We start from the raw sequence: 25574 nt of genomic DNA on the forward strand, positions 1-25574 counted from the left end.
TGGTGGGAAATGGAAATTGATATGAGGCCACGTGGCGTATGGGCAAATCCAATTCCAACTACTTCAACACCAACCAGATCAGGATCGACGGCATCCATGGATTGGGCCAGGTTGATTCAATCATGGTAAAGGAATAAAAATGGCCGAAAAAGTCGTGCATCTGAGTTTCTGAGTTCGAATCATATTTTAATATCGTTTGTATCAAAAAATGATATGGAAATAACCCGGTCTTCGTCTTCTTATTTAAGAGGTGAGTTTTTACACTTTCATGTCATTTTAGCATGACATGCATGGTTTTGAATTTTGACTCATGATTTAAAATATTAAATGTCTCTTTCAAAAATGAAAAAAATAAAATAAAACGTAACCCAAATGTTTTGAAGTTATCAGATTATTCGCCTACAAATCCATCATTCATCTACTTGACAATAAAAAAAGGGAATTAGAAAATAAAAGAAATAGGAAAATGACATGCATGGAAGCACTTTGTCAAGAGACTAAAAATTTAAAGAATTTGTTGGACAGTCTTATGGTTGAAATATTACTCCGAAATTAAATTAGAAGAGCATGACATGACACATCACTCTCTAAGTTTTCTTATTAAACCGAGCCTGCCAACTTTGATTCACAAATAATGTCAAATTGGTATTCACGAGTGTAGGAAAATATATAATAATAGGTGTGATTGTGATGCAGACATACACAAATGAGTTTTAAAGCCAAATTCTTTGCTTCATTATTTTCAGAGAAGAGTACATACACAATGAGTTTTGTAGTGTGTCAATAATATTTCTTCTATTATTATTTTTTAGGTTTATAGAATAGAAACTGAAACACACTGTGTATTTTTATGTTACTCTTATATCTGTATAATTAAGACTTATATATTAGAAACTGCAACATAGTGTGTATTTTTATGTTGCTATTATATTGGTAATTTTAGGTTTATAGAATCGAAATTGCAATACAATGTCTATATGGGTTGGTATTTTTATGTTACTCTTATATTGGTAATTTTACGTTTAGTTGCTATCATATAGATGTTTATTATTTTACAATTATATCGACAAATTAAATGCTACTTTTTTTTTTCTTTGCCCATGGTTTGTTAGGATTTGTGAAAATTTAATTTATTCTTTATTAAGTTTAATGGGCATTTCAATTTATGTGTCAATTACCACAAGAAAAAATTTGTATAGATTTCTTTATATATGCATTATGTATGTTGGTTTGGTCTTTTTGGTTACTTTGAAATGAATTGTGACTTCGATTTTTTAATTATATAATTTCTAAGAGGTCCCGACATACACATGAAATTATGGTTCCGTCACTGCACACACAGATACCATAGAGGCATACAGGACCACTTAGAAGCACACCGAATACCAGAGTCAATCCATCTAACACCCCATATAGTATACATAATAGAATAAATAACTCACGATAATTAGTAAGTAAAGCCTAGCTTGGTTGGTTGGGTGCTACTTCGTGTAATGTAAATGTAACTTCCGTATTATGCAGGCCCATAGCACATGGGCTTACTCGTTGACCTATACCAACAAAAGTATAGATGATCTTGAGTTAAACCTAATGAGATGGATACAAAATGATGGAGAGAGCCGTTAATGCAAGCAAAGGCTTGGGCCCTTTCCACATGTGGGTTTCAATATGAATCAAGCTAGGCCCACGCACAAACAAAAGCAAACAAAGGAGTTTACTGCTGAATTTAACCATCATAAAATCTCCCCTACTGAACAAATACACATGAACCTCTTCTGCGGGAGCTCGTTGCTCTAAAACAAATAGTTTCAAGAGATATTTAGTGATATACCCATTTCTAGCACTAATATTATAAATAAACCCTACACAATTGAATTCCTATAAACAAACCCAAAAAAAACCCAAAAAATGATAGCTGGCCTTATTGAATTTAATATTAATTATTAAATTACTTTGATGCCCTATTGAGTGCTTTGGGTATTTTTATGAGATTTTGGGGTTGGGCTTGTTTTAAGAAATTGATGGCAGTTTTGTAATTTATAAGAAGTTAAAAGCTTTTTTGTTATGTTGTAAATGGGCTTTGGGTGTGTTTCTAAAGTCCATTTTATATAGGGTATTTTTATAATTTTGGCCCCCATATTGGGTATAATAGTGAATCTCCCTAGTTTCAACCCCAAGAAATGTAGCTCTCCTCAACTTTTACATATTTGCATGTTAGAACAATTCTAATTAGCCCACCAAAACAAAACAAGAAGTTAGCATAAAGCAAATTATAAGCTAATAGCTTTGAAGGTCTCTCCAATTCTCTATCGTCTATTGCCCCACAACTTCAATCCCCCATCTCTCTCTCTCTCTAGATTGATATACCAAATTAAAGTCGCAAATTCATTAGGTCAGTCAGATAAGATATGGACTGTCGAGTCTTGATATACAAACAAACAGCAAAGCAATTAGTACGGGGGGGGACTGAAAATAAGACTGAAAGCTCCCTTTACTAGGGGGACGGTGCCGGGGTGCACTAGTGAACATGACACTAGAGTTATATCGTTTGACTAAAAGAACACCTTATTAATGTCTACATGTGCAAATAACCTACCACACCACAAAAACCTACCTCAACCTCAAGACCATCAACATCCCTTTTGTCCCTATCAAAAATTGCAATGTTTTAGTTCGTAATTCAGTCGTGCGGCCACACAGTTTCGGACATTCAATGGCCGACAATAGCATTTCAGAAATTTGCAGAAGAAAAGGAAGTTGAGGTTTCAACCAAAATCAATTAGCAGCGGACAATGATATCTAATAAGTACATGTTGAGTCTCTTAACTTTCTGATTGGGGACATTCATTTACATTCTCACACACCCCCTCACATTTGACAAACTTTCATATCTAACTCATAGACAACATCTTGAATGACATGAAATATGTATGGCCGTTGAGCCTCACATATCTCATTCACTACAAAAAAAATAAATCAAGCCTAGGTGGTATAGATAATAGATACTCATGTCCAATTAAAGCAACGGGGAAGAGGAGCCTTTTTTTCCTAGCTGATGGGCTGGCTTTTCGGCTTGGCTTAGCCTTCCAATTTGTGAAATAAATTCAGATTATTTTTAGAAATAAATGATTAAAAAAACAGAAAATATTTTATTTTATTTTGTGGTTGATAGGTAACTCACATCAGGAACATGATGCATGTCCAATGGGCCCAAGCAACTTGTTTGAACCCCATAACCCAAACAAGGCGCGCAGAAACGCAGATCTGATCAGATGAGATGCTTCTCGGGATCTGTGCTGAAAGCGAAAACAAATGAAAAGAAAAGAAAAGAGAAGAGAAGAGAAGAGAAGAGGCCAGCACTCAGGAGGAGGAGGAGGAGGAGGAGGAGGAGGAGGAGGAGAGAGGCCACATAGTCAAAGATGGCTGACGTTGCAAGTGGGCCCCCACAACCCACAAGAAGCAAAAGACTTGAGTGAGTCTTAAAGTGGAGCCCAGCGCTCTGATTTCCCCTCCCCTAATCTCTCTCTCTCACTTGTCAACCAAATAAAGCAAATGTCAGAAACAGTGTTCTGTGGGTCCCTCTGACTGACACCATATGAATAAGATAAGACACAAGAAAACAAAATATTATTTATATTTTACGCATTTTGTTAATTTCATTTATCTATATATATATATAAAGCAAAAAATAGAGAATTGTGAAATATTCAAAATACTAGAAAATATCATTGGTTAATGCAAACATTAAGAATTGAAATTATTAATTAAATAAAAATAATATGATAAATTCACACTTTTTCATATTTAAAAAAATTGAATTAAAAGACAAATCAGATAATATATCCTATTTTCATGAAACACAACTACCCATTATCTTTTTTAATTCTAAAATAAATTTAAAATTAAAAAAAAATTCTCTATAGCAAGTGCGAAAGCACATGTGGAGAGACTAGTATAAAGTTAAAAGGCAAAATAAAGAATAGTAAAATATTTAAAATATCAAAAAATATCCTTATTAATGTAAACATTAAGAATTAAAATTATTAATTAAATGAGGATAATATGGTAAACTCACACTTTTTTAAATTTTAAAAAATTAAACTTAAAAGAAAAATCAGATAATATATTTTATTTTTATGGAACACAGCTACCTATTATTTTTTTTAATTCTAAAATAAATTAAATTTTTTATAAAAAAAAAACGATTATAAACGCGGAAGCGCATGCAAAGAAGATAGTTATTATTATTGTTTTCTTGCGATAAAAACAAAAAAATTAGAATGCTGAAAGCTGGAGAAAGAAGCCATTGGATGAATTCAAAGGCCAATTCAAAAACACTGTCACTCTTTCTTGTTTTGTTTTCTAAATTTATTTGTGTTTTTATGTTTTTTGTGTATGATCCGCGACGCACGACGAGATGTTAATGTTGCTGTTTTGATGTGACGTGATCCGTGAGTGCTGGTGGGCCCCTGTGGACATGGGCCCTCACTAGCACCCAACAACCATGTGAGTTTATAGGCCCCATCCATTCTTTCTTCTTACCATGGCCATGGCCCCATGGGTGTGTGTGCACTCGCTCAACTTTGCATGTCTCTTTGTGGACAGAGAACTTGTTATAGTTCTCATGTCCCGTCTCTTGGGTTTGGGCCACACATGGGCCCCATAGGAAAACAGCAACTTTCTATGTGGGTCCTAGCCCAAAGTTATCCTTTTTGGAACACCATCCCAGCTCAAGCTCAAAATCATCAGCTCATGAAAGAAAATATAGGAGTGGATTAAAAAACCAAAGAAAACGTAGGAGTGACTATTTTTCTTACCGTTCCATCTTGAGGGGTCTTTCTGTGCGGAAACAATCTTAAGATGATGTTGTTGATGGACCACGCAACGAGCACACATACAAACCAGGCAAGAATAAAAGCACATACACAACCAAAAGTACAGCAAACAACCAGGGAACACAAGAATTTATAAATATTTGGCATTTTGTCTATGTCCTTTCGGTAATCACCCCAAGAAATTTGCTAGTAATAAGAATAACTTTGGTTACGCCACTGCCGCTCGTCACGTGCCTCAGGTCTGCTCGAGTGCATGTGTCTACTTGAGTATGAGACCTGCCACTCAAACGGGTCTTCTTTTTTGCCTGAGTCTGAGATTTGCCGCTCGAGAGCGCTTTGCTGTCGCTCGAGCTGCAGAACCCAGTCGTTAGGTCTGCAACCTCTTTACTGCAATGGTTAGTGTTATAACCAAAAATTATAAAACAACATTGAAATCTAACCGGTGAACAAGAACATTTGCACTTACAACCATTGGTTACATATTTTTTTTATATCCAAAGTAATTTTCAAACTGATTCGGGCATGTCGTTCGTTCTGAATTTGCAGGCTACAATAGCAAACCCAAACTACATACATAGATTCTGTCAGTGGGATAAATAGGATTCCACCCAATGAACAGATGTACTTTAATTGGTCTGAATGTCAAAATTATGAGAATAAACTCGTGAAGAATCAAACACCCCCAGGATGTCATCGAAGCCTCAACACCATTAATAAATTGTTATTCTCTTTGTTCTTACCTAATTAAGATTATATATATAATTAATCAACTGCAACCCTAATTCAGAATCTTCACATTAATTAGCCATATTATACTAAACAAGAGCCACCAGATGAAGTGTGTCAGAAAGAGAAGGAAACATTGAGAATCAACCTAGGATCAGACGCCATCATATTCTCAGATGAGTTTGTCTGCTACCTGAATAAATATTACCAAGGTTCCCAATTCAAATTTGAAATATTACAACACTAATTTTTGGACACCAATCGATCTGCGAGTTTTATTTTTTAAGATTTGCCTGATCTGCTGCTGATCAACAACAGGCATAGATGAAACGCCTGCACATGGGATTCAATACCATGCACGACAAATGGATTAATGTTTATAGAAATTCTCAGCAGAAGATATAAAAATATATGTGATCAAATCTAGATGTGATCTTGTTTATTATTATTATTATTATGTTTTTTTTTGGGTCAAGTTATTATTATTATGTTAGTTCTTGGAATCTTCTTCTCCAATAGAAATAAATAAATTGACCTCTTAATCTTGGATGATTAGGTAGTATAAGCGCATACAATGAATAATCTTGGGTTCAGGGCCGGCCCAGCAAATTTTTTTTATTTTTATTTAAAGGATCCAATTTGCCTAAATAATTCCTATGCCTACATAACTTAATAATGAAGATTAATCTAGCCAAAAGGCTTAATTAGAAAGAAAGAAAAAAGGCTGTTGCTGTTTTCGTCTAAGAAAAATTATTTCTAAGATGTTCCATCTAAATAATAACTAGTTCATGGTTCTTCAACTTAGATTTGTTTAAAGTAGTTGTTTTGAAGCCAACGAGATCAAACCCGGTGGAAAGGGCCTTGACTTTGAGAGTTTGAATGCCATGGTTGTTTTGAAATTTTACTATAATTTTTTTTTTCTCAGCCCGTTCAAGATGCCATAACTTCAAAAGTATGAGAAACTTGAAGAATCCAACACATTTTTTCGAAAATTAAACTTAGCAGCAGATGCTATAAGAAATCCAGGGCTTGTATAGAGAAGCTAATCAAGTTGCCGACACATTGGAAAAGAATGGTCATTCTTTTTTACATACTTGTATATGGTTTGATCATATTCCTTCTGATGTTTTACATCGGTTGTATTTTGATCAGTTTGGTTTAAACATCCCTTGAGGATCTTTTTTTAATTTCTTATTTGTTAAAAAATAAAAAAATCTATGACATACATTTCAATCATCTATTTAGTTATTGTTTTTTTTTTTTAGGACCTTTCCTATTGAAAGGGGCGATAACATATTAAACTCACACACACAACACGGATGCTAAGACTCGAACCTAGGACCTTGCTTGAGGGAGTAAATACTCCAAACTACTACACTAGTTGGTCTTTTGCATCTATTTGGTTATTGTTGATGCACAAAAATAGTCGAGTATTTTTGGGCCTAACTTAGAGATATTGTGTCATCTTCGGCCTCTTTGGCTCTTTGGCAAATGAAGAGAATCTATAAGACAAAAGGCAATAGTGAGATCTAGAGCAACGGTATGGTACCGGCCAAAGGCTCTCTAATGTTTAAGTTAACTCAAGAATGTAGTGAATAGCAATTTGGATAGAGTATGGGCTAAGTAGCCGAATGAAACCGTTTCCTCATTTTGGGGACTTGTGCCCCTATTTTTAAACTTTGGGATGTTTGCATCTCAAGTGGGATTTCGATGTGGGACCTTGCTTGAGGGAGTAAATACTCCAAACTACTACACTAGTTGGTCTTTTGCATTTATTTGGTTATTGTTGATGCACAAAAATAGTCGAGTATTTTTGGGCCTAACTTAGAGATATTGTGTCATCTTCGGCCTCTTTGGCTCTTTAGCAAATGAAGAGAATCTATAAGACAAAAGGCAATAGTGAGATCTAGAGCAACGGTGTGATACCGGCCAAAGGCTCTCTAATGTTTAAGTTAACTCAAGAATGGAGTGAATAGCAATTTGGACAGAGTATGGGCTAAGTAGCCGAATGAAACCGTTTCCTCATTTTGGGGACTTGTGCCCCTATTTTTAAACTTTGGGAGGTTTGCATCTCAAGTGGGATTTCGATGTGGGACTTTGGGCATTGCCTGAGAGGATGTCACGTGTTCACTGTCCAACTTGGTGAAACATGCGCCTTCTTTGAGCCGAATCGACAAGTGTGTTGCCGAAGGCTCACTTGCTAATTGGCTTTGCATGGTAGGGTTGTCGAAGGGTTACTCTACCAATGGTAAACTAAATAGTTCAGTGCTTTTGACTAAACTCTATAAGCCTTTCGGTAAGTTCCGTTATCTACGTGTCGCAGAATAACTGATCGGTTAGTGATATAAACAGTTATCAAAATTTTCAATTTCTATGGCTTATAAAATTAAGTATGATGTGAGGAATTTAGGAATCCGAGTCGGATCCTTCCTTCATATAATTTTCTTTTTGTTTAAAAGAAAAATAAAAGCTTGAATAACTAATTTGAACAAGCATGGACAAGTTCTAACCAAGCTCCCCATGCACACCCTAGTCTTAAGTAGAAGTTGTAATAAGCTTTTCAAAATTACTACTTTAAGTTAAAACTAACCAGATCAGCGGCTTAAGAAGCCGCTTAATGAGCCGAATCCGATGGAGCCTATTGCTTGGTTGATGTAAGACAGCTTGGATGGTGACCTAAGTGATCCTTTCTTAAGTCTTTAGAAATCCCATTTTTTCAAACCTAGCTTTAAAAATCTTTTTTTAAAATTTGCATAGAGCCATGGCTTTCACTGTCATGTCCCCCCACCCCAACTTATTTTATTAAAAAAAGATATCCCTTTCACCCATTTTCATTCTGGAACCTCTTCGATGAATCCAAAAGCAGGAAAAATAAAATGGTAGTTTACATCTTTAAAACTAGAAGGAAAATATTTCCATACTTGTTGTGTAAGTAGAAACTCTTATATTTTTGTTGATAGTAATGTGACATGTGTGCATAAGTTTTTATATTTTTATTTTTGCATATGTGTCAAACTGTGATGCGCATGGAAGAAGCGTACCTCCTCGGTATCCAACCTAAATTAGCTTAACATATAAACTTTTTTCAAAATTTTCTCCAACTAGCCCACTAATTATCCAGGGCTCCACCAATGACAAGTTAATAGTGTTTTTTTTTTTTCTTTATGTTAATTTTGTTGTACCAATCTCCATGATGTAGTAATCTATATATGACAAAATCGAGAATGAGTGAAGAAAGTAACATAATTGTTCTATATTATTAGACATTTATAGCATTTGACTATAGGATTTTTTTTCCCCTCAATTTCAGGATTAATTTGTCATGGAAGTATTAAAAAAAGTTCAAGTTGTTAAGATATGGCTTAAGATTTAAACAGTTTGTAGTGTAATAAATACCAATTTCAAAGTAGATATGAACTTAGTCAAAGTTCGTTAGAGTGAATGTACTCTCCGCTCTGCACCTGAGTTCGAACCCTTCTTCCAAAAAGCTGTAGTGGTAGGCTCTTGTGTTACCCTACAAAACTTTTATTGAGCTTGGATTTTGATTTTCAAGTAATTCTCTTAACTTAGGAATAAAATTGCTTCCAAGAAAAGGCACTAGTTGGTATAAAAGCCGACGGCACGCAGAGAGGGCCGCCAAAAGAATAGAGTTCTGAATGGCAGCTGGATAGATTGCAGTCTTTTTTGACCAAATGAACTTTCTGAACATGCACGCATGTCAATTTGCACTCCTTATTTTCAGCCCAAGCAAATCGTTCAGAAAAGCAATTTCAGCAGACAACTTGTTTGCTTATCATTTCGGACATTTCTTCCCGTTGACCCCTAATCAGCAGGAGCTAGAAAACAATTTTTGGAGATGTCAAGAATTCTTCTATAAAATGCCAGAAATGTTTTTAAGTATACGAGAGTTACGTGCAGGTCTGTTATAACCATCTCACTTATGATGTAAGTGAGGGGTCGTGACCACTTCAGATCTGCACGTGTACGTAAATGAGTTTCATACAGTAGTAATCCATGGCTACATGTTTTCAATTGATAATGAGCTTTCATATTTACTGCTTCATATCATAAGTACGCCTGCATTTTATATAAAAATCCATTTCAAAATCCACAATATTAAGGGATCAATCAAGGATAGGCGAAACCGACGAATGTTATATACCACGCGAAACCAATAGTTTATAATGAAAATTAAAATATTTCTGATTGAAGGCTGTTTCAGCGAAAGAACATCTTTTGCTTTCTTGGATAGCCTAAAGCTATATAGCTAACTTTCCATTTCTTTTTGTTGAAGCTTAAGACAAAAAATAAATAGTGCCCACTACGATACTGTCACTAATTTAAATATGGCCGCCTACCCTGTTTCTTTTAAGGAGATAAAATAAAAAAATACAGAATAAAGCTAGGTTCAGCTCCTTCAAAATTAATTTTCCCAAAAAGAAATAATGTTCTTTGTAACAATATCTTAAAATCTTCTTTTTTCTGAAGGAACCGAAGCCGAACTTAACATAATCATAACTTATTTTTTCATTTATTCGCACCACGACATAAAGTGTGTGATAAGTGGCAAAGTCGGAAATTTTATTAAGGTGGATCAGGGAAGAAAAAAGGCTAATAAGTGCAAGAGGTGCAACGGCATATACAGAGAGATGGGATAGAAAGAGGAATGTCTGTCTAATTGGTAAGTATGTTGATTCAAAAAGTAGAGATTTATAAAGATTAAGAAAAACATTGGCTTTAGAAGAAGAAGAAAAAATCTAATATCATGAACGGATCCAACCATATGCATGAATGGTCCCCAAAAACTCATCTATCTAGGTCATATAATTGACAGATTCGTCCCGCAAAAAGATGCTTATAAAGTCAAAGAAATTGACCATGCTCGCGTCACAATGTTTTCATATGAACGTTAATTTTATCAACGCGTAACACATATATCAACATATTTATCATCTACTGAAATTATAACACGTAAATTAATAACACTACTTGTATAACGCTATTTCATTTTAAAATCCTCTTTCCTTTATTTTGTTGTTGAATATTTGTTAATGGAAAGCAGTTTCAGTCACTCTAGGGTTTTGTCCTGAACGGCGACGTCTCATTCAACTTTCCGAATCGATCTAGCATACTGTCGCTATCCGAGGTTGCATGTCCTTCCACGCCACCCTGTTTTGAAAATTGACCGTTGATTTATTTGGCCTCTTTTGTTTTGTTTTGTGCCCATCTAGTCGTCTACGTGAATTTGACAAGGAGTTACCAGGTGCTACTGCCCACTGGTTATTTAGTCTGGTTCTGCAGCAATGTTGAACTTTCCAAGTTTAATTATGTGAAGTTTGATCAGTGAGTAACTTTTATCCAAAAGATTGAACAGATAAGTGAATCAAGGAAAATGACACAACAGGGGGCGTTTTTTTCTTCCAAATTTTAGACATCCTAAATTGATATAGTGAACGTAATTTTGGTAGTGTCTGTGAGAAAATCTTCCTCCTCCTTCCTAACTTTGACATATAAAAAAAAAACACACAAAAAACAAAAAAAAAAGGTGGTTGTGTTTTGCCTGCTCGTATTTTCCTTACCTGGAGATCTATTTATTTCCAAAAACTAAAGATTTAAGATTTCATCCTGACCTGAAAAAAGATTTAAGATTTTAGCATGTTATCTATCAACATAAAGTAAAAGAAAAACTTAGCAAGGGTTAAGGGAAACCAATGTCGTATTTGCCAGCATGATCTGATAAGTCGGTGCAAATTTCTTTGGAGATGCGATTGTACTTCGTTGTTGTATATGAAGGGTTGGAATCAATGAATGAAAAGTCCTTCAAAAAAGTGGCTAGTATGCCCCGACATTAGCATGTAATTCATTTTAAGATTTATATCCATTTGAATACTATTGGATTCATAACTTTTTCTTTGCAGGGCCGAGATAAGAACACAAAATGAATTTTTGTTGGCCTCTACCCTACGAAGCATGGATACAATGATACGATATGAAACGACACGGCAATATGAAAAATCTCTTATATAATAAATGTGCATTCACAACAACCTTAGGATTGATTCGTTTTTTGTTTTTGGTTTTTTTTTAATACAAACGATAGTGTCTAAACCAACTGAAGATAATTACCTCCAAATGGAAATAAATATCCTTACAGATCATATGGGATTGTAGCATGACGAACTACCTCTCCTAGGATCGGGGTGTTACCAATTTCAAGGAATTTGTCTCCACAATGACTTAGGTGCGTATGTAACCCAACGATCTCCTTGAACAAGTTAAGCAACCTATTGCCCAAAACCTTTTGGTAAGACTACTGTGCTTCTCTTCTATACCAACCATTAAATCCAAGGGTTTTCCTTCATTGCAGAAATGCAAGTTTAAAAAAATGGTTATATCCCAAAAGAACGTTGAACAAGTAACTTCATAGAAGAATTATAAAAGAACGATAGGAAACAAAATCAAACTTTGGGAAACATGTATCTTGTAGATTAGTTTTCTTGCTAATGACTATTATCTTGATGGTGTTTACCGTCCCAATCGGGTTGTCAAACCATGCAAGCCCATTCTCTCTCTCTCTCTCTCTCTCTCTCTCTCTCTCTCTCTCTCTCTCTCTCTTTCTCTCTCTCTCTCTCTCACACACACACACACACACACACACACACATACATCAAGGTATTAAAGAAAAGGTTTAGAAAGATTCTCAATCTTCTAAACTAATAAACATTGAGCATAAAATATACAAAAACCAACTATTGCTCATAGGGATGATCTAGAAAGGTATACGTGGATTGATAGTGGCGTATTCGCCTCAAAGGTATTGATTTTACCCCAAACTTATAGGTAGCTAGAGCATATCTTAGGAAATAGGATGCCCAATTCCCTAATGACAACATCAAACCCTTAATTTTTCTAATTAATTATAAAGGAAAACACCTCCCACCAGACTCCTATATGTCATTCAACCGCTTCATAATCAAACCCAATTCTTAATTGTGTCATTATAAATGCGAGAGTGATGCTTATGTGACTTTATGTACACATACCACGTATAAAATTGTTGTTAATTATATGTGCATTTGTTTTCTTAATTGGCATCTAAATCAATTACTATTTGTTGACCATTTGCGCATCATTAATTTTTGAAACACACTCTATCCATATTTATATCTTCAGGGAAAGTTGTGAAGGATGTTGAGGACCATGTCATGGATGAGATATACATAGGGTCCATTTGGTGGTTATCTTCCTAAGTATATTATTTTGACGATACCCATCTCATGTCTCCATCAAATAATGAGTTTGGAAGCATTGAAAAGCTTCCTCTCTTTGCCATAAATTTGGAAATTATGAAGTTTTTGCATACATCCCAACATTAGCTTGAAATGCAACAACAATTCACTACTTATAACAAAAAATTTATTGAATGGTGTCAACAATTTGAATGAAGTTCTCCTTATAACAAAAACAATGAGAGTAGAGAACAAAACAATGGGTGCTTTTTGGTTTTGTATGAAGTGCCCAGACGTGATATTCTTGGTGATAACAAAGTGGAGCACGCCACTCTATTTGTAAGCTCCCGAGGACAAAACCAAAAACATAGTTGATAAAGTTGGGAATAATGATGATTAACAATTAAGAAAATTAGAGGTTAGGAAAGTAGGCATATGTATAAAAATAAAAAAATAAAAAATAAAAAAGAGTCAGTGGTGGTAGAAATCAAAAGCACTATTAAAATAAGCCAACGTGAAGCACCTGAAGTGGGAAAAAGAGGCAACAAAGTGATTCTGACTTTTGAATTTTCAATGTTTGTGCCCAGATGTTGTACCGCCAGGTTCGATCGCAAAATACACAACCTCCCATCGATCCCGGGTACAATAAAAAGATGACCACGTCACTGACTATAAACTATTAAGCTCACTGATAATAAATATATGTTTAAGAGTGCTTCTCCATGCATGAAGCCTTTTTCACTAATGCTTTTCTTATTAGTGCTTTTGCTATTCGCAATTTTGTTCAGAATATTCCATTGAAAAATCAGGTGGTTCCAATATCTGTATACTTAAATATGAGGTAAATATGAGCCAAGAGATATTTCTATTAGGTCATGGTTTGTGGACGTTGGTTAAAGGTTGGTATTCATGTTTCTTAAAGTGCAAGAAACCTTAATATTGTCGCATGTAAACCATAACTTTGGTCTCCTCTTTCATACACGACTCAAACTCTGGTATTACTCTAGAATATACTATTTTTTCAATGTGAGATCTTAAGTCGACCTAATAGTGAATTTCGGGAATGAATGTGTGGCAGATTCAAAAAGTATAAGAAAAGTTTTTGTTAAAATCTTCAAAAATTCCAGCAATTACACTTTTATTAATGTGGCAATCTTTAGGGTTTTGAAGGATGGGGAAGGCGAGATTTAAGGGATTAATAGGACAATTACTAATTTGTCACTTGTTTTAAATTCGAGCTTCTAATTCCCTACAATTGCACCATGTGGAAGATTTTGCAGCAGATGAGCTGTCACCAATTGGATCCTCCAGCTCTCTAGCTTGCAATTTCTATGTGATTAAGATTGGATGAAAATGACAAGCTTGATACATCATGGGTCCCACGTCACATGGCTATACCAATATCCTTGTAAAAGTGAAAGGAGGAAAGGGCCCCACAAAATGTGGGATACCTCTACTTTAGGTGGTAGCACAGCTAATCCCCATTAGTTTAAGTCTTATATTCTATTAGAGGAGGAAAATGGGAGCAAAGCTGAACTGGAATCTCTTCTGTTTCCCACAGCCTACGCATATTCGAATTTTCATAATTGTAAGAATACTCTGCTAAACCCTAATTGGGTGTTCATAGCCCAACAAACTGTGGGTGGTAAACAAGGAAGAATCAAAACAACCTTTCGAATATAATGACATGAACATCTGTTTGTACATGACAATTCTATGGAGTCAAATTTCAATAATTTAATCAACTAGAAAAATCTAAATATTTAAATAATTTAAAATATCGTCTCTTTACACCTAAAGCAATGCACTTCGCATTTAAGTTCGATTCTTCACTCAAAACAAGAAAAAAGAAGGAATATTTTTATACACAAGAACCACGGTGTTATGGATGTTCGAACTGCAAACCCTAACCTGCATGCCAACATCTCCACCACTGAGGTAAGACCCTATTGACAAATATGAAAATGCATTGATTTTTTAGCTAACTTTACTTTGTAAAGTAGTTAAATATCTCAATTTGGATGAAAGTGTTCAATGAAAATTAGAGTTTTGTTCGATTTTGCAGCAGCAGATGGAGGGGTACTACTGGCCCCAATCACCGTTCACGTGTAGATAATAAGTCCAGATGGATAGCTCGTACGCACAATCCGAAAAGATAGAGCAGCAGAATATGAGAGACAGAGAGAGAGAGAGGCGCGAAACGCCATGTGCACGTCTGGCACTCAAAATCAGAAGGAAGCGAGTTTTGCGCTATTTGCCAAAGCCGTACGCCCCAAAAGAGATGAAAGAAAAATGGAAAAGTCATTGCTGGAATCCAAATTTATAAAAGTTACAAAAAGAAAAAGACTCTCTGCTTTTTACAGGGAAGAAAACTGATTGAAGCCTTCGACGTGGCACCCTCTTCCTACTTTCTAGTGATGTGCTTCCTGGATTTTTCTTCAGGAAAAAAAAATATATATTTTTGTTTATTTATAAATTTCACAATCTACTCTCTCATCAAGCGTACACAAATACTGAATATGTATTCATCTATAAGTTTGATAATCTAAATATTTTTGTATAGACATTAACTACTCAGGCTCACTCCATAATGTATATCATGGTTAGAATCGTGTATTTTACGAGTTCTTAATCAATCATGCGAAAATGTACTCAAATGAAAAATTGTTCAGTTATTTAACTTTGAACAAATAAATAGACAAATACAATAATTTCGGTAAACAATGAAATAATTATGATAATAATTAAATCACTAAATAATTTACAATTTAGGTGGATCTTTATACGATCTGTTAGTTGTAATTCACCCAATTTGTTACATCATATTCTATTTACTTTTATTTGTCTTTTGAAGAGTATTTTTGCTCACCATTTTAATAGTGTATTTGCATAACCTTTTCAATACTTAACACGTGTCTAAATACAACGTAAAAAGTTAACTATGATTATGCTTATAAACATATGTCAAATACAAAAAAAAAAAATTAATGTTGATATGTCTTGAATTAAAGTAATGAGCAAAAATACTTCCTGCTCTTTTGTCCTATTTAGTGGTTGTGTGTTAAATTTTAATTTGGAGACATAAAAGTTGCGGATGTTAGGGTGCAAAACACAAAAGCTGCGGCTGGCAAAAGAAGGACGGACACGTATATTTTTGGGATCCAATCATGTGGCACATCTTTTTAGGGGCCCTATTTAATCATCTTTTTCTTTTCCTTTTTGGCATTTTTGATTTGATTTGGGTTAAAGGAATGCTAAAGCTGCCGATTATGCGTATGTGGTACGATCTATTCCATTTCAACTTTCTTGAAGTTTTAAATCAAAGTTTTTGTTTATGGGATTTCAGTGCTCTTTTGGATTTCTTGTGGGGTTCGAGTTCACCTCCCATACACAGAAAGCTCTTTTTAGTTTTTGTTACCTTGGTTTTGGCATGAAAAGATAAATAAAATTCTCTATTGTTATGATAAAACTATGGTGGTGGTCAGTTTTTTTTTTTTGGTTCCAAGGAGGAGGTTAGTTTTTGCAAACAAATTTCCAAAGTTTTCTGCCAAAGAATGACTAAGTTCCTTCAAGAGTTCGCAATCACCACACAAAAAAATAAAAATAAAAATAAAAATAAAAATGATAAGAGAGAACACCCTAGTCTCCACCCCTTTTTGAGTGGTGACTATCATGCTTTTTGTTACATCATTCTCTCTTTTTTCTTTCATCTCCACCTCTTCCCTTTTCCATCCTCTTTGCTTCCCCCTCCAGCATCGTCTCCCTCTGTGTTTCTTTAGCTCATTTATGGCATAATTAGTGAATATTTTTTTTTTGCTTAATTATGAATGCAATCCTAAAATTTCTCAATTTTTTTTTAAAAAAAAAATTCCTTAAAGACTGAATTCAAGAGTTCTTGGAGTATCATTTTTATAGGGTTTTAGGATAAGATAAGCTTAATCTTCATGATTTGCTTTATCTCTTCTTCTAATTGATCATCCTTTTTGTTCATTAGTATGTGGTTATTCTTGTCACAATGATGCCTAATTGTAATGATGATGAAAATATTGAACATAAGATGAAAGTCAAACTCTTGTCATAAGTATTGGAATAAGTGCACGTTTAATTCTTGGACAAACTATGCATGTATAAAAATTAGCGTTGTTCGCCTATATACCCGTTTAGTAATTTTAAAATAAATTATTAACAAATATAGTTTTATATGTTTATTAAAAATAAGTGTTTGTTTATATTTGTCTTTCAAATTTGAGAGTTTTATTTCATTATTTAACATTTTTACGATTGAGGCAATCCCGTTTATGGTAACAACAAACCACGCGAGCACGGTAACGACAAACCACGCGAGCACGATAATTACAAACCACTTGAGCACGGTAACGGCAAATCGACCCGATGCTCCCCTTGGCCATCCCTACTCCTTAAGTTTAAGCATAAATGTGTAGAAAGGTTCCACACTCCTCCATCTTTACAAAAGGCATATATATATATATATATATATGCTTTGGATCAATCAAATTCAGAAAAATAAATCCATGTACCTTTCTAAGGACTTGGTCTTGGAGTTCAACTCAATTACTCAGATTATGTTCCCTCAATTGCCTAGCAAAAAGTACTCCCTTGCATGTTTTCAGCTAACATGCACAAGTTGTTTTTGGTCAAACATTTACAACTTAACCTAAGAAAACTTGAACCAAATAGGTCCCATAATCATGTGCAAATTATAGCAAACCACAATTTTCCAATTAGTACAGATAATCTGTACTAGTGATGTTATTCTAGTTATTACATTTGTAATTTTTTTTTTCGCTATAACTCAACATTGAAAATTTTGATCATCATTTATTTGTATGTAAAATCCTCATTTTGTTTTTTCGGATTCCAACACATAGGAAATTTTAAGATGAGGTCCCTCTGGGATATCAATCCTAGCATCCCCCAGTTTTTATTTTGTTGGAAGATGTCATGAGTTAAAAATTCATTAACGGTAATGTTAATTTAGAAGAAGAAAAAAAATGTTAAAGACCTTTCGTAAATAATTTTTATAAACTAACTTATACAAGAATAAATATTCTCTTCCTAAAAGACGTCACTACCATGGGAAAAGAAATAAATTGTCCACCGAACTTTTAAATATAAAAAAAGCAAAGCATGGATGGAAGGAAAAAAGCGAGGCACAATGATTATTTTCTCCATTACAGGAAATTCTACCCCCTAAAGTTTTTCCAAGATTTCATTTTTACAGCTGAGAATTTAATTACGACACAATCATATTCCCCCGCACGGCTTAGCAAGGGAAAATACCTTGGTCGTCATCTTCCACCCATGAGCATGACCCAATCCAACCCCCCACGTGAATCTCTCTCTCTCTCTCTCCCTCCTCTCTCTGCTGCTTCATTCTGCAGTTGCTCTCCAACTTTCACTTTTGCACAATGGAGATCAAAGTACATTAATTTATACACAACCCCACTTCCCATTCAATAAAAGTCATGGTCTTTCTTGGATCCCAGATTTTCTGTCTTTTTTTTTTGGATGGGATGGAGTGGAGTGTTTTATGATTTAGTTCCATTGATCAGGGCAGCACCACTGAAGTGTAGGTGCTTGCTCATCAGAGAAGAAGCTGCAAGCCTCCTCACTGCTGAAGAAATTGTGCTCCTCTATCTTCACAAACTGAGGATGATAGGTCTTCTGGAACTGGAAGCAATTCATGGATGATGAGGAAGGTGAGGAGGAGGAGCAGCAGTTGAATTTGAGTGAAGTGGAAGCTGGAGACTTCATGAGCTGGTGGTTTTGGAGCATCCCAGATGAAGAAATGGTCAAGTTTGGACTGTTGTCTTCGTTCAAGATTGCACTTGAGTCACTGTCTGATGACCCGTCTTTGAAATCTGGGAACAATGAGACAGCTTCTAAGCCCACTGCTCCATTGTTGGTGTTGTTGAAGCTCTCAAAGTTGAGCTCTTTGGACTCTGTTGCTGGAACAGAGGAACCAAGAGGTGGTGGTGGTGGGGATTTGCTCAGCTCATGATCAACCACTTTGTAATTGGATTGATCTTTTGCAACCATTTGCTCTTCTTTCACCGACAGATTATTGCTCTCTGTGTTTTCCTCTTGCAACTTTGATTTCAATTGCTTTATCTGCAGTGGAACAAGTTAATCCAAAAATTTAGATCATATCCAACTTAATTAGTTAAAGCACTACAGATCTAACACGACCCACTCAATTAAGAACATACATAATAAAACATTTATCAGACTGTTTGACAAGCGAACATTTATTTCAATGAGACTCCGGATCATATATATACCTCCTTCACAAGAGCTTCATTCTCATGTTGGAGGTTATCATAATTGAGCTTGAGAGAGTCATAATTGGCCTTGAGAACGCCAAAGTCACGTTCCAATTGCTTGGTCTTCCAACGAGCACGGCGGTTTTGAAACCACACAGCAACTTGTCTTGGCTGGAGGCCAAGTTCTTGGGCAAGCTTCACTTTCCTTTCTGGTTCAAGCTTGTTCTCCACCTCGAAATTTTTCTCCAAGGCCTTCACTTGTTCAACGCTTAATCTTCTCTTCTTCTCGGAAACATGGCCACCCTCTTCCACGCACCCTTCTTCATCTAAGCCATCCAACATGGACTGGAAATCTCTCCGGTAAACATGGTTGTTTCTTGGACTCTGTTCCTCTGCTAAAACCAATTATGAAAACAAAAGAGACAATTTAGTGAATCAATCTTAGGTTTGTCCGCATAATTAACAACTATGAGCTAGATCAGAAACAGGACCAAATAACTGAATAAGAAAGGAAAAACAGTGGATGTATAGAACTTGAAATTAAAGTACCAAAACAGGAAAGAAAGAAAACATGGATTCAATTCAACATGATGAATTTGAATCATAAAAAAGTGTCATGATCTCATGGTCATGTTTTTCTTTGTGATTGATCATGAAAAAGGTAACAAACAAAAAAAACACAATATGTCTGAATCTTGGGGAAACACCAATAGAAAAAGGGCAATTATATATAAAATGGATTGTTTATTAAAATTAACCTGTTGATGGGCAGATGGAAATCATAGCACCCAATGAATCTGAGCTTCCAAGCCTCTTCATGATGACTACTACTGAGCTTGGGGGGAAAAGCACTTTTGATATCAGATCTTAAAAGATCAAGCAAGCTCCTTCCTTTTTATCCTTTTCAAAATCTTGGTTGTTTTTGTTTTTTTATATGTTTCCAGTGAATCTTTTAACAGCTCAAGGCAGTGTTCAGAGCAAGAATATGTTTACTTAAAGGAAGCAATGGAAGAAGAAGCACAAGTGCTCTGTCTGAAACAAGTAGACCAACTTGCATAGTGGTGTATACAACTACTGTGCAACAACCCATTTCCTCTCTCTTCTCCCTCATGTTTCTTCTTTCTCAATACTTCTTCTGATCCCTCAGTACCCATCAAAACTAAGGAAAGCAAAATCCCAACCCACAAAACAAAACCCAACAAGCAAGCAAATTTTTTAAAACAACACAATGAAGTAAAATAACCAAAGACTCTCTCTTTCTCACTCCTCTCTCTCTCTCTCTACATCATTACTCAATCAATTCAGCATGGTTGTGAGGACTGTATAGTCTACGACTGTTCATCTAAAATGGGAAATTCAGAGGTGGAGAGAGAGTGAGAGGGGGGGAGGGAGGTCTTGGATGGAGAAAGGGGAAGGTTAGTGAACCAGTTCACAACCCAGCAGGCCTCACACTCTCTCTCTCTTTAAATAAAACCAACTTGGGTCAGATGTTGGGTTAAATTCTGACTAGGGTTAGGTACATTTAAGCAGCTGCAGTTGTAAATGAAATGAACGCAAATTCAATCCAAATGCAGTTTTCTTCTTTCCACCGGCTATAGCCTGTAGCCTTTAGGGTTTATGGGAGATATTTTTATTTTATTTTATTTATTATTTATTTTTTGGTGTTTAATAAATAGTGCAGAGTGAGAGATATTACCGTTGCTTGCGGAAAGTGGAAAGTCTGCAAGTCTGCTTTGCTATTAAGGTGGTATGGCTCGGCGTCTGGCGGCTCGGCTTTCTTTTAGCTGGAGCCAGATTTGGCTGGCGTCAGCGTATCATGGGCCATCACTACGGCATGGTCGGTGCGATTAATCGGCCACAGAAAATGGTCCACCGCTTTGGTTTTTATTTATTTTTACCCCCTTTCGTCACTGCAGTAGTTGTAATCATAAAATAGTATTTGGGCCGAGATGAGTAATTCTTGTAATTTAAGTGAATTAAAAACACAAGATTAAACCGTTCATAAAAAAAAGAAAAAAAAGAATACATGGTAAATGATTTTGTATTAGTTCTGTTTACATTTTAGCATTGTATTCAAAAGAGAGACTGCGGGAAAGGACTTCGTAATTCAAGTAAAAACACTAGTTAAGTTTCCATTCAATTTCGTTTTAAATATCACTTGTATACAAATAATAACAAAACTTTGAATCTTCTAGTAAAAACACTTTTTTTATTTATATTTTAATGCTCAATGACGATAACATTTTATTGTTTGTTAATAAATGTTACAATCTTTGCATACGTAAGTTAGACCAGTTGGCAGTGAGCCTGTCTATCTTGCACAGAAGTTCGAATTCCCCTCTCTACATATTAGATTAATTAAGAGTAATTTATAGCTCGTTTGAGAGTGATTCTTGATAGGCCATAATCACTTTTGGGGAGAAGCACATCAAACACCTCCCATGTGTTTCTCCATAAAATCACTTAAACTGATTATTTGGAGAAGTGATTCTCTATAAAAGTGATTATTGGCCTCTCCAGAATCACTCCCAAACAAACCCTTAGACTATCGATTATATTTAAAGAAAAAAATATTACAATCTCCAAATAAATAATCCAAATTAATGCATGAAGGAACATGGACGGTTCTAGCATGTTTCAAGTGATGCCACCACACAAAGACCTCAATTTTTTAGGGCCCCTGAATCTCTTTTACGTCTTGAATTTTTTTATGTATATGTTATATTGTATTATATTATATATAGCACACAATATGTTTGCATAATTATATGTGTAGTGAAGTTGATTTGTTGTTCTCCTATTTTTGTTAGGACACAGTTTGATTCTCACTTATATACTTCAATAGTTTTCTCAAAGTAACAAAGAATTCTTCATAGAATGACCATAATGAGTGTTGAAACCATAACCAATTAGACAACAATACCACATCATGCCACTAAACTAGTCATGTTTTCAATAAACATTGTTGTGCTTATTGTGTTGGTAGTTGTAAGTTTGTAACCAAAAAAAAGAAAAAAAAAACACAACCATTAAAACAATTATAGCACTACACACCTGCAACTCTATTTATCAATCTCAAATCTAGAGTGTTTTCTCCCACTCAAAACAACAACAAAAATAGTTTCATTTTGGATGATGTGAGGGTCCCAATTAAATTTCGCACATGGTCTTCAAAATCTCACGATCGATTGTGTGAATGAACTTCAAAATAAAATAAAACAAGTTTGATAATCAATGAACCACAAAAAAGAGTAAATAGTCTCTTCAATCACACAGTCTTAAGTAATGTCACTCATCTCAATTGTTTTCAATAGAGATTTTCGCATCCACTAGACCAAAAGGCTAACACGCTGTATGATATATTTATGTGAAGACCCGTATTTTAAACGGATAAAAGAAGATATTTATCTTTTGGATGATCTTATCTTGTTAGGATATTTATCTTTTGTATAAACTTGGATGATCTTATCTTGTTAGGATATTTATCTTTTGGATAAATTTGGATGTTCTTATCTTTTTAATATTGAAGTTTATCCTATCCCTATAACCACTATAAATAGGAGCATAACCTTATCGTTTCAAAACATGAGAAATTAGAAAGAAATTTAGAGAGAAGAAGAATTGTTAAGAAAAAGAGTGGGAGATTGAGTTTGTGGATGCGGTGGAAAATTGGAAAAACACCTTACATTTCTAGCAAAAGCTTTGGTGTCAAGGTAGAGATTTCTTGGGGAGCCTTTTATAGATATTGATTTAATTAAATTTCGTGAGCATTATATTATGCATTGTATTACAGTTTAGTTAACATTCCTTGTTATTGGGTGTTTACTTGTTATTAATTATTTGATCAATATTGGTGTGATTATATTTTGATACATGAGATAAATGAAAGGCATAGTTATATCATGTCATGGAAATTAGTTGGAGTTGTTGGGGGGAGAAAATAATAATGGAAAAGAGGGTAATGGAAATATTATTTTGTGTAGTTGAGTCTAACTCTTGGCAGGTACCAGGTCTCCGGGATCCCACAGTGCACATGATTTTTATTAGGTGATTCGGGACTGACGACAGGGAGTTAGACAAGATGACTAACAAAAAGGGAATTATGGGATGATTGAGTTGGGTATAAATGGGCATTCGGGACCAAGTAGCATAAGCATAGTATGAGACGTGCAGGTCTACTTGTCCAGTTATATGAATTAACGAGAGTAGATGAAGAGCATTCCATGCATTATTATTATTAATGTGATATTTGGCAGTGTGATTGTATGTCACGTAATTTAGTTATATCAATTTCCTGTGGTAAGGTCTCATGTCTCTATTGAGCGGTGGTTGCTCACCCATCACCCTATTTAATTTTTCAGATGAATTACTGGGTAAGACAAGAACTAAACCAGTTGACGCTGAATTAGATGAGAGTGATAGAGTTTTATTTATTTCTTGTAAAGTTGTAAGATTTTGGAGTTATTTTTATAAGAGAAGTTTATTTTAAACCTATGTTTCAACTTCTTTTTATTTTATTTTACTTTTTATTTTCTCACGCATTGAGCGCGGGATTTTCAACGACCCTCGGGTCCGGGACCTAACAATTTATAGGCTCCCATAAAAACCCTAATTGCACTAGATTAAATCACTCAAATTTATTGGAACAAGGAAACACAAATCTTGAGGCAAATTTTGTTAATCCACATTCGTAGATGTCCATCCCTAAAAAATGCCTATAAGGACCAAGATCGCCATCTTTTCAATTTTAAAGGCCTAATTGCTCCCCCTTGAAAAGTGTTCCCTTTAAGAAAGTACAAGTTCTTGAATTTCTCACCTTTCATTACTACTTGATATTCATTCATGACTCTCAAAGCTCCATGTTGTTAATAACCTTATAGCCTTGAGAATCAAGTGCACCAGTCGATATGAAATTCCTACTCCTTTCAAAGACTTGATGAACTTCCTCAAAAAACCCTCACAAATCCTTCACATTTCTTGATTTTTTCTCAAACCTTATAATTTTGAGAAAAATTTCTTTAAATCATGTATAATTCACAAAAATAAAAAGTTGACATTATTTTCATTAAAGAAAATAGCATTTAAAAAATTTTTAATTAGATAAACTTCAACACTACAATAAAAAAAACATCAACAAGACATCTAAAATACTATTCCCAAGAAGGCAACAAACTAACATGCAAAAAACAAAACTAAAGCGGACAAAAGCCGCACTAAAACTATTAGCCCACATCACAACACATAACCATAAGTCCAATCCAAACAAAGTGCACAAACCCAATATAACCAAAATCCTAAAACAACTCATGAGCCTAAACAAACCCTACCATTACTACCTGAAAAAGCACCGTTGCGACCACACCCACCACCACATATGGGGAAAATATGATTTCCAGCGATCTACATACGTATAAGAGCGAACAAATAAACGAAAACAACAACCATGCCAAAGAACTATGAGGTGATTTGCAGCAACCCCCTGTAAAAGACGATGTAAAATCAAATTCAGATAACATGAGCGGTGTTAGAGAGCGTGTTTTGGGAGAATGATTTGATTGACAACATAAACTAAAGGGGGTGTTGGGGAACTTCAATCTGAGCATGGCTCAGAAGAAATCACCACAAAAGACTTTTTATTCAGAATGCCCAGTGGACTTCACTAACCCAAAAGGAAAAGACGAGAAGAGAGGAGGGGTAATGATGCTTCTTCCTCCTTCCCCCTCTATGGAGTTTTCATTTAGAACTCATAGAGTGAGAGAGTAGCTAGGGCTTTTTCTCTCCAACTCATTCCTTTTTAAATTACGTGTAATTGATGTAGGTATAAACATGAAATTTAATGTTGAAATTTAAAAAACTTTCCAAATTAATACCTCTATGGAGTTTTCATTTAGAACTTACAGAGTGAGAGAGTAGCTAAGGCTTTTTCTCTCCAACTCATTCCTTTTTAAATTACGTGTAATTGATGTAGGTATAAATATGAAATTTAATGTTTAAATTAAAAAAACTTTCCAAATACCTACATCAATTACAATCATATTTTATGGAGAGAAATGTACATAATTTTTCCAAAGTTGAAGTAAATTGTAATTAACTTTTGGAATATAAAAAGTACAATAAATCAGATTTTGAGCTTAATTAGGTAACATGCCTAGTTAGATCCTAGTCATGAGTTTTTAACTATAAAAATTGAATTTTATTTATTGAAAAATAAGACGACGGGCTGGATGTGAGGAAAATTTTATTTGAAGGTGAAAAGCCAAATTTACTAAATCTCTATTTTGTTGGAGTGATTATAAAATACTATGGTAGTACGACTATGTGATACATCTTGTACACGTGTTATAGTATAATTTCTCCTTTTGTTGATCTACTGTGCTTGAGCATTCAACATGATGCTAGAGCGATCAAAAGCAGACTTGCACCACCAATTCCAATCCGCTATATCAAACAAAAGGAAACAAGGAAAAAAACACCAAAAGAAAAGAAAGAGCAGCTTGAAA

The 25574-nt window shown here is 34.8% G+C and overlaps 1 protein-coding gene and 1 long non-coding RNA gene across 3 annotated transcripts; one reads left to right on the forward strand and one right to left on the reverse strand.

The window, feature by feature from the left end:
• On the reverse strand, positions 17881–20519 carry LOC18772872 (homeobox-leucine zipper protein ATHB-6). Of its 2 annotated transcripts, none has more exons than XM_007205445.2 (3): positions 19833–20519; positions 19093–19469; positions 17881–18922 (listed from the first exon to the last, which is right to left on the reverse strand). In XM_007205445.2, exons 1-3 carry the CDS (start codon positions 19891–19893, stop codon positions 18347–18349), a joined length of 1014 nt encoding a protein of 337 aa, XP_007205507.1. In that variant the 5' UTR covers positions 19894–20519; the 3' UTR covers positions 17881–18346. The 2 variants fall into 2 exon arrangements, with proteins under 2 accessions (XP_007205507.1, XP_007205506.1); XM_007205444.2 differs by having other exon boundaries at positions 19093–19466; positions 19833–20518.
• On the forward strand, positions 22680–23560 carry LOC109949930. Its single transcript, XR_002272251.1, has 2 exons — positions 22680–22787; positions 23085–23560. It is a non-coding gene; the product is annotated as an uncharacterized LOC109949930 (long non-coding RNA).

The sequence above is a fragment of the Prunus persica genome, chromosome G6, assembly GCF_000346465.2.
Source record: "Prunus persica cultivar Lovell chromosome G6, Prunus_persica_NCBIv2, whole genome shotgun sequence".
Taxonomy (NCBI): domain Eukaryota; kingdom Viridiplantae; phylum Streptophyta; class Magnoliopsida; order Rosales; family Rosaceae; genus Prunus; species Prunus persica.

What these genes read in the sequence shown, in the direction of transcription:
- LOC18772872 (XM_007205445.2), bottom strand. Translation starts at nt 19,893, where the DNA reads ATGAAGAGGCTTGGAAGCTCAGATTCATTGGGTGCTATGATTTCCATC. An exon ending in TTCCATCTGCCCATCAACAG is followed by an intron (nt 19,470 to 19,832) that starts GTTAATTTTAAT and finishes AATTGGTTTTAG; the next exon opens with CAGAGGAACAGAGTCCAAGA. An exon ending in ATGAAGCTCTTGTGAAGGAG is followed by an intron (nt 18,923 to 19,092) that starts GTATATATATGA and finishes GTTCCACTGCAG; the next exon opens with ATAAAGCAATTGAAATCAAA.